The sequence below is a fragment of the Falco biarmicus genome, chromosome 7, assembly GCF_023638135.1.
Source record: "Falco biarmicus isolate bFalBia1 chromosome 7, bFalBia1.pri, whole genome shotgun sequence".
NCBI classification, from domain to species: domain Eukaryota; kingdom Metazoa; phylum Chordata; class Aves; order Falconiformes; family Falconidae; genus Falco; species Falco biarmicus.
The window spans coordinates 27,768,916-27,781,845 of record NC_079294.1 but is presented as its reverse complement, the minus strand read 5'-3'; the positions used below and the strand labels follow the sequence as shown (position 1 = coordinate 27,781,845).

Sequence of the window (12,930 nt, the reverse complement as noted above, 5' to 3'; positions counted from 1 at the left end):
GCTGGTCACTTTAGTTGCTCCAATTAACAGATGAGACTTGCATAGAATTTTTTTAAAAATACTCTTTTTCCCAAGTCTCCAGCTGCTACCAACTTGTTACCAGCATCTCTACAGAATATATATTTCTAGAGAGATGGATTTAAAACATTTTAAACAATCCAACTAAAAAGAAGAGTAACTAAAACCCCTTTAGTCCAGCTCTGTAAGAGGAATAAAAAAGGATTTGTTTCAAAAGAAAAGGAAATACTGATGCAGATGAGTGATAATAAATGCTTATAACCTGTTAAAAATTATGCAGGTTTGTTTGTGTATACATTTAAAACCAAACTTTGCCTTGAAACTGTCATCATGACACTCAAAATCTAGGTATCAAATCTTGCTACAAAAGAAAGTACGCCCCAGCTCCCAGGAAATAACAGTATAGTGGAACATAATGATTTATCCCAAGCAAGCCTGAACTCTGAGCATCGTTCCCTTGCCACAGTTATCCTGCAAAAAGCAACTGAACCTGTGAACGTGTTTCAATTACTAATGCTCACTGCCCACTAGATGGTACTCCGGAGGCTACAGTCTGTTCCTCACAAAAAAAACAACCCAAGTTTGAGAACATGGAAGCTCCAACACCTTCACCAAACACAGACTCATACATTACATCAGCTCCCACATAACAGTTTCTCTTACCCAGCCTAAAACCAGACATACATTTAGCTGACTACATGGATACGAACAATATGACTGCATATCTCTTTACAATCGGTTCTATACATGCTGAAGCCTATCATCACGTTCATGCTTTCCACACAGAAATACAAGACATGCTTTCACTCTGTGTCAGACTGTAATACTTGAGATCTATAAAGAATCAATTGGGATGCAACCAGATGCCCCACTACTGACCTAGTCCAGGAGCATCACAAGTGTGAACATAAAGGGTGTGAGCAAAGCAAACCACTGCTGCATGAGTTTGTCCTGTAATTGACTGCATATCTTGGAGCAGCCCTGAGCAACAGCATTGCTCATACCAGAGGAGAAGACAATTGAAGCCAAAGTGCACTAACTTTTTGTGTCCAGTAGTGGCAGCACCCTTTCAATCACAGTTTTCAACTTTAATAATTTATATTCTTTGCAGGATGTTGTCAGAAAAAAGGACCTAAAGTTTCTGCATTTCTAAACTTGATCTCCATAAACAGTGGACATGTCATTTACCCCCATTGCCTCAGTCAGACCATCTTTTAAACCCTAACAAAGGTAAGGCCTCTGTTATATGCTACAGTGAAATGTTTTCAGCTGTGTAATTAGGAAGCTTATGAAATATTCAAAGAGCAGTCTTCCATAATCAATTAAAACATGTCTTCCAGACTTCTACCTATTCTTGTTCTGAAGACATGAATGGATTAGAGAAACGACCACTTCCCAGCGTAGCTCATTTTAATAGCTAATTACATTCCTTGTTAAAATTAGTGCTTTATTTCCCACTTGTCTCACTCCCAAGGTTGGGGGCATTGTATGTGTTTGTGTCTTACTATATTACTTTAAAAAAGAAAAAGAGATCAGTACTTTAAACTCTGGGTGTAACTATTCCCATAATCAAATCGGCTCTCTTTCTTCTTTTTCATGAGCTAACCATACTAACCTCCTCAAGATACATTCTGTAAGAACTTCTTCCCTTCAGAGCTGTATTTACAGGCTTCTCCTGTTGCAAACTCTCAACGTCTTTTTGAAAGGACTTCAGAACACCAAAACATCTAAACTGATTTACAAAGAATGTATCCGCAAGACATACAGAGGTAAAGATCACATTCTTGCTCCTGTTCTCCTATTACTCATTCAAAGTTTGCACTGGCTGATACTGAGGCACTCATGTTGATCCCCATGATCCCTTCCTTCTCTTCAAAGCCACAACGGAAGTATAGCATACTTCTTTTATCATTGCAATAGTGATCTTTTCCTAGTACACTTTGCTTTTAAGTATCCTAAAATAAATTGTCTGAAGCATTCATTTATTAGGGAATCTATATTGCTTTGAACTACTGCCCTGTTTTACTTATACCTTAAAGAAACCAAACATCTAACAACTACTCTTATTTATATCTGAAATAACTTGTCAGCTGACTGGAAATATTGAATCTAATTCTACCAGAAACACTATCAGGCTGTCATATTGGACAGTTCAGTTTCTAGAGTGGGAAAAAACAGAATCACTCCAAAAATATCATCAGTTCATAGGTAAACCACACATTGGCAGATTAGCCAAGGCCATTAGCATTGGAATCATATATTTTAATAGCAAGAGCTATTAAAAGCAACTCTTTAAAAACTGCCCAAGCCAAACAAGTTAACAGCTATATTTATATTTTATCAGCTTCAATATTAAACATGACATTGAATGTACTTTGCCAAATTCATGGGAATTGCTTTACCCTGGTCCTCTTTCTGGCAGATCCACTTCCCCTGATAGCGGGCTGTAAACAGGAATACTGACATCATAGCCTTGCCGGTAAGTCCATGTGGAGAAGCCTCCACCAGCCAGAAGAGCTCTGAAAAATACAAGAAAGTAACTTAAACAGTATACCATTCAAACTCAGAGCACAATTTACCAATTTTCATTACCAGAATATCAAAAAGATGCATGCTTTGAGGTAAGTTTTTCCCTCAGCTTTTGTCAGTGGCGTTTTTCATGCAGTTTTTTTGGTTCACTTTAGTTTTTGTGAACTGGGCTTACTGCTAGATTGGATATACTCATCAAAGGGATGCTTACAATTGCGTATGATCACCAAGGAATGGACCATTTTTGCATTAATACAGGGAAATTTAATCTTTTGCAGTCATTATGATAATTTTGCATGTTTGCAAGCTTACATGTCCTAAGTCAATTTTAATTTAAAGAAATATATTCTTAATTATTTATAGTAGTTAACGTATTCCTCAATGTCGGCAATAAAACAGCTCTTGAATTGTTAGAGACAAACTATATTTCAGATACAAGTCTAGGTCCAATAGCATGGCATTTTGGCAGCTTACAGTGACTCTGGACTTCTCAGGCTGGATAATAAAATGGGAGTTATTTCCAACTGTATTTTCAAAGTGGTCATACAAACTAGCGAAATTTATTTCATTTTATATTACACAAAAAAATGCTATAAACAGAAAATGTGACAAGAATCCTGTATGCCATGAAAATAAATTTCAACAGTAGAGGCTGCTTGCAATACTGCCTGCTAGAGAGCACAGGAATCATCGAAGACTGATAAATTAACATGTAACTCAGCCTCCCAACAGGATGACCTTGATTGACTGTGACTTTTCCTAGATGGGACAACCTTTTGCTACACAGAATAGCTTTAAGAGACATAAGAGAACAATGTGTACAGAAGAAAGCAATGCATGATTCACAATGCCAGAAAACACAGGCTTGTTACTATCTCCTGTCCCAAATTAGGCTTCTTTGAAAAATGCTAGCAGAGGACATCAGCTTTTCAGTTGCCATTTCGTCTCCAGTGACCAGGTGGTACCATGAACATGTAATCCTATTTCCAAAAGAAGCTCAGATTCAGCTTCTTTAGTGGGACTTCTCAAACAGCTGATCAAACTTTCAGTCCTTTGTCACCAAACAGGAGGGTGTGCTACACTTTAAATTGTCCTAGGGATACTAGGTCTGCTTAAGGTACCAGACAAAGTAGTCTGGAGAAAAGTATTTTCCCCAATTCCAGTTCTTCTCCTTCTCTGTGGAAAGAAGCAGAACACCACTACACCAGGCACTACAGAAAGGATCTTGAGGAGCTGTCCCTATTGTAACAGCTATGATTACAGCCAAAAGCCTTATTATCACAAGCCTGCACATGTCACAGTTCAGATCGGAGCAGGCACATGTCTCATCAGTAATTAGAACAGACACATCAGAATAAAAAGTCAAGATGAGACTGGAAGAGGCACTGACAATCCATTAGCTGATGTTCTTGTTTTCAGATATCACTGAATGAAATCCTTAGTATAGTGTTTGGAGAAGCAGTTTTTCCACAGATGTCATACAACAGATTATCATTATACTTAATTATCATCCAAGACCCATCATTTTTTGCCATCAGAACATGACACCCCAGATAAACACTAGTATGTTCTGCCTGTTCCAACCACCATCAGATGTCCCATGGGATACTTCACTTCCTGCTCTGACCTGCAGCACCATTGTTCTGTCTTCAAACATCAGGATCACACTTTGCCATAAATGTGACTTTACCCAATTAGTCAAGCAAGTGATCATAAATGTCATTTAAGAAGCTCTTTGAAAATCCCAGGCTCTGAATTAGAGGATGTGGGTTAGAGATGCATTTCAGCTTGATGACAATCACAAAATCAAAACAACTTGCCCTTTACTGCTCTTCACTCAGAACACAAACCATGGCAGGAGCAGAAATCAGCCAACTCAAGAATGAGATGACAAATCAAGTACGTGCTGAGTGAGAATTTATGTTCCAGATTAAGTGATTATTTTAAATTTCTTTCCAATGCCCCCCTTTTTGGTGACACATACAATGCTGCTATGACTAGGTCTTACCCTTGAAGGTACGTGTTCCATGTCTTTTCCATGTGTTATCCATGTCTTAACTCAGTTACAAGCAGGGAGAAAAAATTGGCTTGGGCGTTGCTGTTCTTGCACTTCATATTCCCCTCCTCTTTTTTTAACCCCCCCTAACTGGGAAACTACAACCAGATTGTTTTAATTGGATCCGGTGAAAACATGACAGCACCTCGTCAGCCTTGAGAAAGCAGGTGTGTGTCATGCAGACTTTTACCTAAATAAACCCACAGGGAACCAACACCAGTTAAATAACTCCATTCAGATTTTCATTGTGTGGTGCACTAAGGGAGTAGAGATATTAACTCCTAATGTACTCAAGACAAATATTATTTAAATTGCACTGATCAGTGAGGAATGAGCCTGTTTCTGAGCAACTTTTCACCACTTTTCAGATATTGATGCTTATTTCTCTCCAGGAAGTGACCCATCTGGTCTGTACTCTAAACATTTCTGCCCAGCTGCCATCACCATCAGCTTTCTGCCAAACTTCACAAGTCACTGAAACACAATTCATCAACTGAAACAGAATAAAAAAGTATCTTAGTTCATATGTTCAATTCTACAGCTACAGAGTAACTTTGCAAAAGAAATCTTTTTATGCTCATTATTGTACGGAATTCAATAGCACTTACTAATAAATAATAAAGAGCTTATTTTTTAAGTTTTATGTCAGATTACATGTTATAGCAGCTAATCCCAGCAACATAGCCTTCATGCCCACAAGGCAGACTTCAATCTTTGACAGCGCTTTTACACTGCCTTTGGAAACTGACTTTAAAGATTCAATGAACAAACAATGCCTTAGTGAGGTAACTTAGCTAAAGACTTTTCAAAATGCAAAAATATCATATAACTGAATTCCCCTTTGTGAATAAGATCATATTTTACCTGGATTAATATTCTGCAGCAAATCAACAGAACACAATTCTATCAAACATCATGATCCACTACTACTCAACTATGTATGATCTCAGATATGTGCTGAATAGAGAAGGCAGGCCATGCTCCCTGTGCAAACTTCACAAATATTACCTGTGTATTTCAGGAGCAATCCACAAAATTCCACAAATCCAGTCTTTCTGGAGTTGTACTGGTACAGTTCAGACCAGTCATTCGAAACCATACCTTTATTTTGGCCTGTAGCCTCTCACCCTGTGATACTACAAACTGTCCTTCACACCAGGTCGTTTCTTCTGTTAAATATGAACTAAGATCTCCAGAGGTCTCCAAAATCATACTGTAACCTCATACTGCAGTACTCGGGCCCTTCCAGGACTAGGTCCATACTGCTGATTTCTTCACAGATCCCTTGTCTTCTCACCTGTGACCTGTAATACAGGTTCTATACTACACTGAATACAGCCTGTTGGCTACCTACAGAAAGGAGTTTCCACCTTTTCTCTGTCCCACCTTTTCTCTGTTATTGCCTCTCTTATGTGTTACAGCTAGTGATCGTACAGCTGCAGGGTGAGTCAGTTTGGCAAGCTACAACAACAGCTGTATGCCAAAACCCATTTGTTTTTATTCAAATTGTTCTGCTTTCCATGTTAACATGACAAACACGTAGAACAAACACATACCAAAATAACACATTTCCTGCATACTATGCCAAGACATGTAAGGCCAAATATAAATGGACATGTGACACAAAAAAGTAAAAAAAAAAAGAAAGTAAAAAATTATGCAGTGTAAGAAATCTCTTGCATTCAATTAATAAATCTACATCTTCAGTAGACACACACATCCACAAATCTGCAGGCCCCAAGAAGTCCATTCCATTAAACAGAGCATTGTCAAATGAAAATTCCCCTTAAGAAGTATAAATTTGAAGATAACAAATACAATTATTTACTAACAGGTAACAGGTTTAGTCACATAGGAATGATGCTTGACTGCCCTCTTCAGGCTAACCCACGTGCATATAACACTTCATACACAGAAATAAAAACCCAAAGCCTTACTTCACAGTTAGTGATACGATTACAATGAGTAAACTTAACTTTTTGAACATGTCCAGAAAAAAACTTCTGTTCTGGCATTAGAAGGATGTTTTAAATCGTGTTTGGTGCAAAGAAATAAAGATATACTCCATACACAATTGTCTTAGCAAAGATCCTGTATCTCAGGCAAGGTTTATTGCCTGAGATGAACATTAATCTTGACCTTCAAGAGAGGGACTGGTTATACTGGACGTAACTCAGCAGAACTAAGCACACATAGGCTAATCTAGTAGAAACATACCCAGTTACAGTACCTAAGTTAAGTAAGTTCATCTTACTCCTGTTTCTTTGCCTGACAACCTCTTTTCCTCTTCCAGAAGTAAACTATTCTGCAAGTGAAAACTGAGCTCAGGATTCACGCCTTTTAAATTTCTGGCAAATACTTTCAAAACAAACTTTTCAGAGAATAATTAAGAGCATTTGTCTGTTTACTAATATGGTGTAATTGTTAAGACAAAAAACTATTGAAATACACCATAGTTTTGTCAAGTAGCGCAGCTGCTTTAAAATGCCCTGAAGCACCTGACTTCTATCAGAAAGTCGCAGCTGCAATCATCTTTGAACTTCTGATATACATCAAATGCGACATTCTGTAAAGTGTTCACACAAGATACAGGTTCTAACCTCAACATTCTCCTTCCTTACAGCATGCCCAACAGTTAAGAGCAAATGCTGTCAGCCACATCCCATATAAGACGAAGCTAAACTGTCAAATTTCAGGAGCAAACACTTGTCCTATACAAGGCAGGCACTTCTCTCCTGTTTTTTGACAGGGGAGGAAGTTATACTCCAGCTTTGTAAAGGTTAAGGAGCACATCTTTTGCTATCGGCTGCACTTCCGAACTTGTTGCTTCTTCAATGGCATTTAAACCCAGATCTGTGCATTCAAACATAGCAAAACACATACCTATCTCTAGGAACATCTAGGGCAGTGTTATAATCCGGTGGCCCTCCAGGCAGCATATTGAAGAGCAAGTGATTTGTGCCTCGATCCCACCTAAGGCAAAAGAAGAAACAGACAACAATTAGGAAGGTGTTCTCTGCATACGGATGATAAGTTCTGTCAAAGCCTAGCTCTGCCATTGACTCACAGCAGCCTCCCCTCCTGCATTAGCCTTAGCTTTTTCCACTTTGTGTTCTTTAAATTCACACACTATAGTTTCAGTAAGTACCTGGGTAACTGTGCCAAAGCCTGAGCTGTCTCCTTGATACGGAGTGTGTTTTGATTGAGGACATCTATAGATGGCACAAAAAGGCAGGCCCGGTTGACATCATCAGTGTAGAATTCACTGTCTGAAATAGCAGTCAGCAGCTCATTGTATTCCCTGGAAATGGTGTTGCTCACCGATGTCCCGAATTCATCCACATACTTTTTCAGTGAGTAGATGTATACCTTAATTTTGTTTTTGGGATTGAAGCCACATCGATAGACATCGAAGCAGGTGTGCATCCTGCAGCTGAGGTCTCCCCGCTCAGGAATGGGGCTATCAGCAGGAAGCCTGACCACAGGCACATCATGGACACTGCGTTTTTCAACAGTCCAGTCACTGGACGACTCAATAGAGTGAGGCCAGAACTGGAACATTCCTGTGGCAATTAGACCAAGCAGAACTATGGAAAAGAGAGTGATGTAGTAGACGCGATGCTTGGTTTTCATCCTTGGGATGAGGGCTGGACCCCGGGTGTTATATTTGGCTGACGCACACATAATGGAATCAATTACCTCTTGTCTCTATAAAACAGAAAGAGAGAAGTTTTAGGATGAACTCTGGAAGAGATACATGATTGCCACAATGCAGAGAAACATCCAGTTAACCCTTTCAAGACAGGTTCTTTGCCTTGGCAGATTACAGTAAAAATTCTTCAGATGCTCATACATCCCACCAGAATGCAAAATGCCAACTGGGAGTGCCACTGGGCAAGGACAATATGAGGCTGACCTGCTAGGCCTGGCTGTAAAGGAATGATGTTGGCCAGTTAACAGTCACAAGTCAGAAAAGCACACAGCTTGGGCAGCAAGGGGAGGAAGAAATCTCAGGCACTACAGAAGTGGCGAGTCCTCACGGGTACCACTCCATCTACATCTAAGTGTATTCATAGGGAATACTAAGAAAAAAATAAAATACACACCTACATGTGAAGAGAAACAGCCTTGATACACTACAAAGGGCTTACAGCAGGACATCATGCAGAACTTAGGAACATCATATGCTCCTAAGGTAAAGGTGCCTTCAAACCGAATTTTACAGGAGCCCCACCATATCTGACTGGAATGATGCTAAACTACTTCTGGCAAGAAAAAGGAATAAATGTCATCTCTGTCAGTATGCCTTTGAGGGAAATAAAGTGTTCTATGAGCTGACACTGTACTCACACTAAGAAAAGCATTTAAGTAATAGCTCACTGTAGTCTGACCAACACTTGTAGTTAAAAACACGATGTAATAAAAACTATCACAAACCAACTCACACAACTACTGTCACCTTCGATGTGTCTTACAAGTTTTTACACACAGAATTCTACTTCCAGCAAGAGGCAATTTATATTAACTACAGACTGAAGAACCAGCTACTTGTTGCATGCAGAAAACTGTTTATGTTTTCAACTAAAACTTCCATAATGAATAAAATCAACATGAACTCTCCACAGTGGGACCTTCTTAAATGTAGTAAGCATGTTCTCCCTGAAGAAGAATATAGATGGTACAATTATGTGTTTTCCTTTTGGACAAATGGGATGTTATTTTGCTTTGTGAGAAAACAAAGTCTGACAGTCAATTGTACGGCAGACAACAAACATGAACAAAAGTATCAAGAAGGCATTAAATGGTCTTTATAACAAATTGGGTTACGTTCATTTGGCAGGGCTTAACAAAAGACTGTTAGGATAGAGTGGCTCATGCATGAAATGACTGCACTTACACACAGCAGCACAAAAATAACCTCAGATGCTAATATTCCACTTTTAACAGTGGCTCTCACCAATTTACATTCACATTCTGATTCTGGAGATGGAAATGGAGAAGCCTCCTGTACAAGACCATACATGCACGCTGCTGTTATCAGGGCGGATGCCAGAATGCTGCACTACCATTCACTTTATAACTAAATACTTTCCACAGCCTTCTGACCATTAACCACGTTATTCCTCCTTTCCGATACAGCGCCTCAGCCACCTGCGTTATGACAAACATTACACATTCACAGCCAGCATTTGAGTCACCCATCAGTGCTGTCCAGACTTAAGCCAGGGGGGAAAAAGCCTCGATGAAGCGTCACTCTCCACCCAGGGAAACGTTTAATCGCTTTGACACGGCCCCCAACCCACCTGGGCAACCTGCTGGCACAAGACAAGACCTGCTAGCGTGTGGACTATTAGACAGGAGTCAGACGCAGCAGCCAGGACGGTGGCAGAAAGGCGCAGGGCCGCAGCGCAGCGGGCGGTGACAACCGCCTGCGGAGGACCCAGGCCCCCCGGGGCCGCGCTGCCCGGCACTGCCGGCACACAGCCGGGCCCCTGCCCGCCGCGGCACCCCCGCCTCCCGCTTTCCCTGCCCACCGGCGGCACGGTCACCTTAGGAGCCGCGGCCAGGCCCGGGAGGCACGGCCCGCCGGAGCGGGGCACGGCCGGGGCTGCCGGCAACGCCCGCCACAGCCCAGGGCGGGCCGCGCCCCCGCCGCCGCCCAGACTCACCTCCGCCCGCAGTCGCTCGGGCCCCACCGCCCGCGCCGCCAGCTCGCTGGCGGCCCCACGGAGCGGGGCTCGCCCGGCCGCCGCCACCGTCGCTCCCCGCCGCCGGGCACCGCCGCCTCCCGGCCTGGCAGGAACGGCCGGCGTGCGCACGCGCGCGGCCCGCCGGCGCCGAAAGAGCGTGGGTGTCCTGCCGCGCCTCCGCGAAGCGCGCCCCCGCGCGGCGGGAGGGCGGGCTGCAGGGCGGGAGCCGGCCGGGGGCGGGGCGGGGCGGGGCGGGGGGCCTGAGGCGGGGCGGGCCAGAGCCCCGCCCACAGCCGCCAGGTGCGGGAGTTTGACGCCCCGCTGAGCCTGCCGGTGCGTTTGGCCCGGTTTTGGCGGCAGGAAGCCAGTCCTTCCAAACCGCCGGCGCTCCCCGGTGAAGGCCCTGCCCTTTCCTCTGCCCCACCTCTATGGCCCCAGCCCCACCAAGGCTGGCTTCGCACCTTGGGGAGTTTTCTTGGCCTTTGGTGACTTTCCTGCCTGCACTGCACTGGATTTGGCCCAGCCCGGTGAGTACAGCCTGGCTGTGGGGTTTGGGAAGGCCTCTCCCTGCTGGAGGGATGCTTCTCCGGTCACTTCACTGGGACAGTGTTAGTGTTTGTCTGGGTGTATAAAGTTTGTACTGATGAGACACCACCACGCAGGTTTTCCATGCCTTTGCATTTGTGACTCACTTTCTTCCAGTTCTGTGTGCCTCTCCAAAACTATTTTGTGCTTTCTTATTGACCAAGGACTTCTGGGTCGTGTGTGACTTTCCAGTCTGCTGTATCGTACTACTGAAGTGGGAAAAAAACCCAAACCTGTCTGTCGCATGCCAGTCCAAGACCAGAGTGAGGTTCTGCTTGTATTCTTGGGAACAGAATTAAGACTCAAACCGGAGTCAAGAGCCAAGGAACTTTTATTTGCCTGACAAAAGGCTTGCAAATGCGAAGGAAGGAGAGTGACAGATAAAGAGAGAAAGGAAGGAAAGAAAGAAAGAATGAAAGAGTTCACAGCAATAGCTACCACCCTAGAGCTGCGGCGTCCCAACAGTCCAATTCATTTCCAAGTCCAGTGGGGGAACGTTCTGTCCGATATTGGTTGGTTCCGTTCTTTTATAGGGTTGTCACGAGCTGTTCTGCTTGACCACGCCTTCCACCCGGTGGTGGTGTGTGTGCCCAATACCATCAGGTGATTCTCAGAGGTCTTCAGGCCCCTTGATCCCCCTGACCCCAGGTCTGGATGCGTGCACAGGGGTTTGGTTAAGTTTCTCAGGGTTAGCTCCCCCTGCCGCTCCGTGATGTCAGTTGGTGGGTTTCCTGCTTTTGACAACGTTGAGATAAACCTCTGCTGTGGCAGTGGTGTTGGCTTCCTGCCTTAATGTTGAGATAAATATTTGCTGTGGTGATGGTGTGAGTTTCCTGCTATAGCAATGTTGAGACAAATATCTGCCGTGGTGATGGTGGTTCTCACCAACGCAGTCTCTTATACCTTCTCAAGAGCAGCTTGAACCAAGCCCTCTCCTGGCAGAAGGCAGAGCAGGACAAATTCATTGCACAAAGCTTCAGCTGTGCAGGAATCACAAATACTGATTTCATTCTCAAAAATGGGAGATTACTTGGTCTGTGGGCAAACAGACCTTGCGGGGAAAAAAAAATAATAATCATAGTCATTTAGGTTGGAAGAGAACTTCAAGATCATCAAGTCCAACCATTAACCCAGAACTGCCAAGTCAATTGTTAAACCATGTCCCTAAGCAGGTAAGATGCTGCAGCTGAACCATGCACAGTGCAATGTCACAGTGGAGTTGCTTCAGCAGTAGCAGTGTAGTGTCCCTGCATGTGGCACCCGTGTTCTTTATCTTTCTCTGATCTCTGAGCTGATGCCAGCAGACCCTATGTTGAGTGCTGCTGAGGTAGAAACAAGGACGACTTTACATCTCCCACCTGTAAACAGTTCTCACCTGTTTACTGGCTCGCCTCTCCTGCTAATCTGAGGACAGATAAGGGCTGTTTGAGGAGCAAGTCCTCTGCAAAGCTGCAGGTCTCTAGAGAACATTGCAGCAGCCACTGAGCTACCGGAGCTCAGTAATATCCTGCCACGCTATCTTTTCTTGCTGCAGCCCCTTTGGTTGCCTGATTTCTGGGCCAGAAACATCTGCTCCCTGCTGTCTGGGATACGAGGCAGGCCACCTCTGTTCCTGTCCTGTTATGCTGGGTTGTTTGAAAGACTGTTACCATGTGTATCTCTGTCAACTTTTGCTGGCCTGAAATGTGTTATTATTCCCCTCTTCAATTTTTGTTATATCCATTTTTATGTATTTGTATCTTACGTACAATAGTGAGGTGATGATGTACTATCTTATAACGTGTTTGTGAAAGGATGGGAGAAGGCTTGTATCTGTCCCTGTTTTAAATCTCTGAACTGAGTCTCAGTCTCTCTCTCATATACACACACAGAGTACAGTGTCCTTAAGCAGTCTTGACTGTCAGCAATGGGTTAGTTCTTTTCCATTTCACCTGCCCTTGGGAAAACAGCTTTCTGCAAAGCTGTCCACATGCATGCGCAGACAGCTCAGTACTCCCACAAGAAAGGAGAAATGCTATCACTGCAGTGCCTTCGCTTCTTTCTCTCAACCTC

General features: G+C 43.3%; 1 protein-coding gene across 1 annotated transcript in view; it reads right to left on the bottom strand.

The window, feature by feature from the left end:
• EXT2 (exostosin glycosyltransferase 2) overlaps positions 1-10,431 on the bottom strand; it is an 82,168-nt gene extending 71,737 nt beyond the window's left edge. The window contains exons 1-4 of the mRNA XM_056345979.1: positions 10,273-10,431; positions 7,752-8,311; positions 7,487-7,576; positions 2,421-2,537 (exon numbers count right to left, since the gene is read on the bottom strand). Of these exons, the coding sequence (XP_056201954.1) occupies positions 2,421-2,537; positions 7,487-7,576; positions 7,752-8,287 (743 nt within the window). The 5' untranslated portion in view covers positions 8,288-8,311; positions 10,273-10,431. The remainder of the gene's footprint in view (positions 1-2,420; positions 2,538-7,486; positions 7,577-7,751; positions 8,312-10,272) is intronic.
• Positions 10,432-12,930: the final 2,499 nt, after the last annotated feature.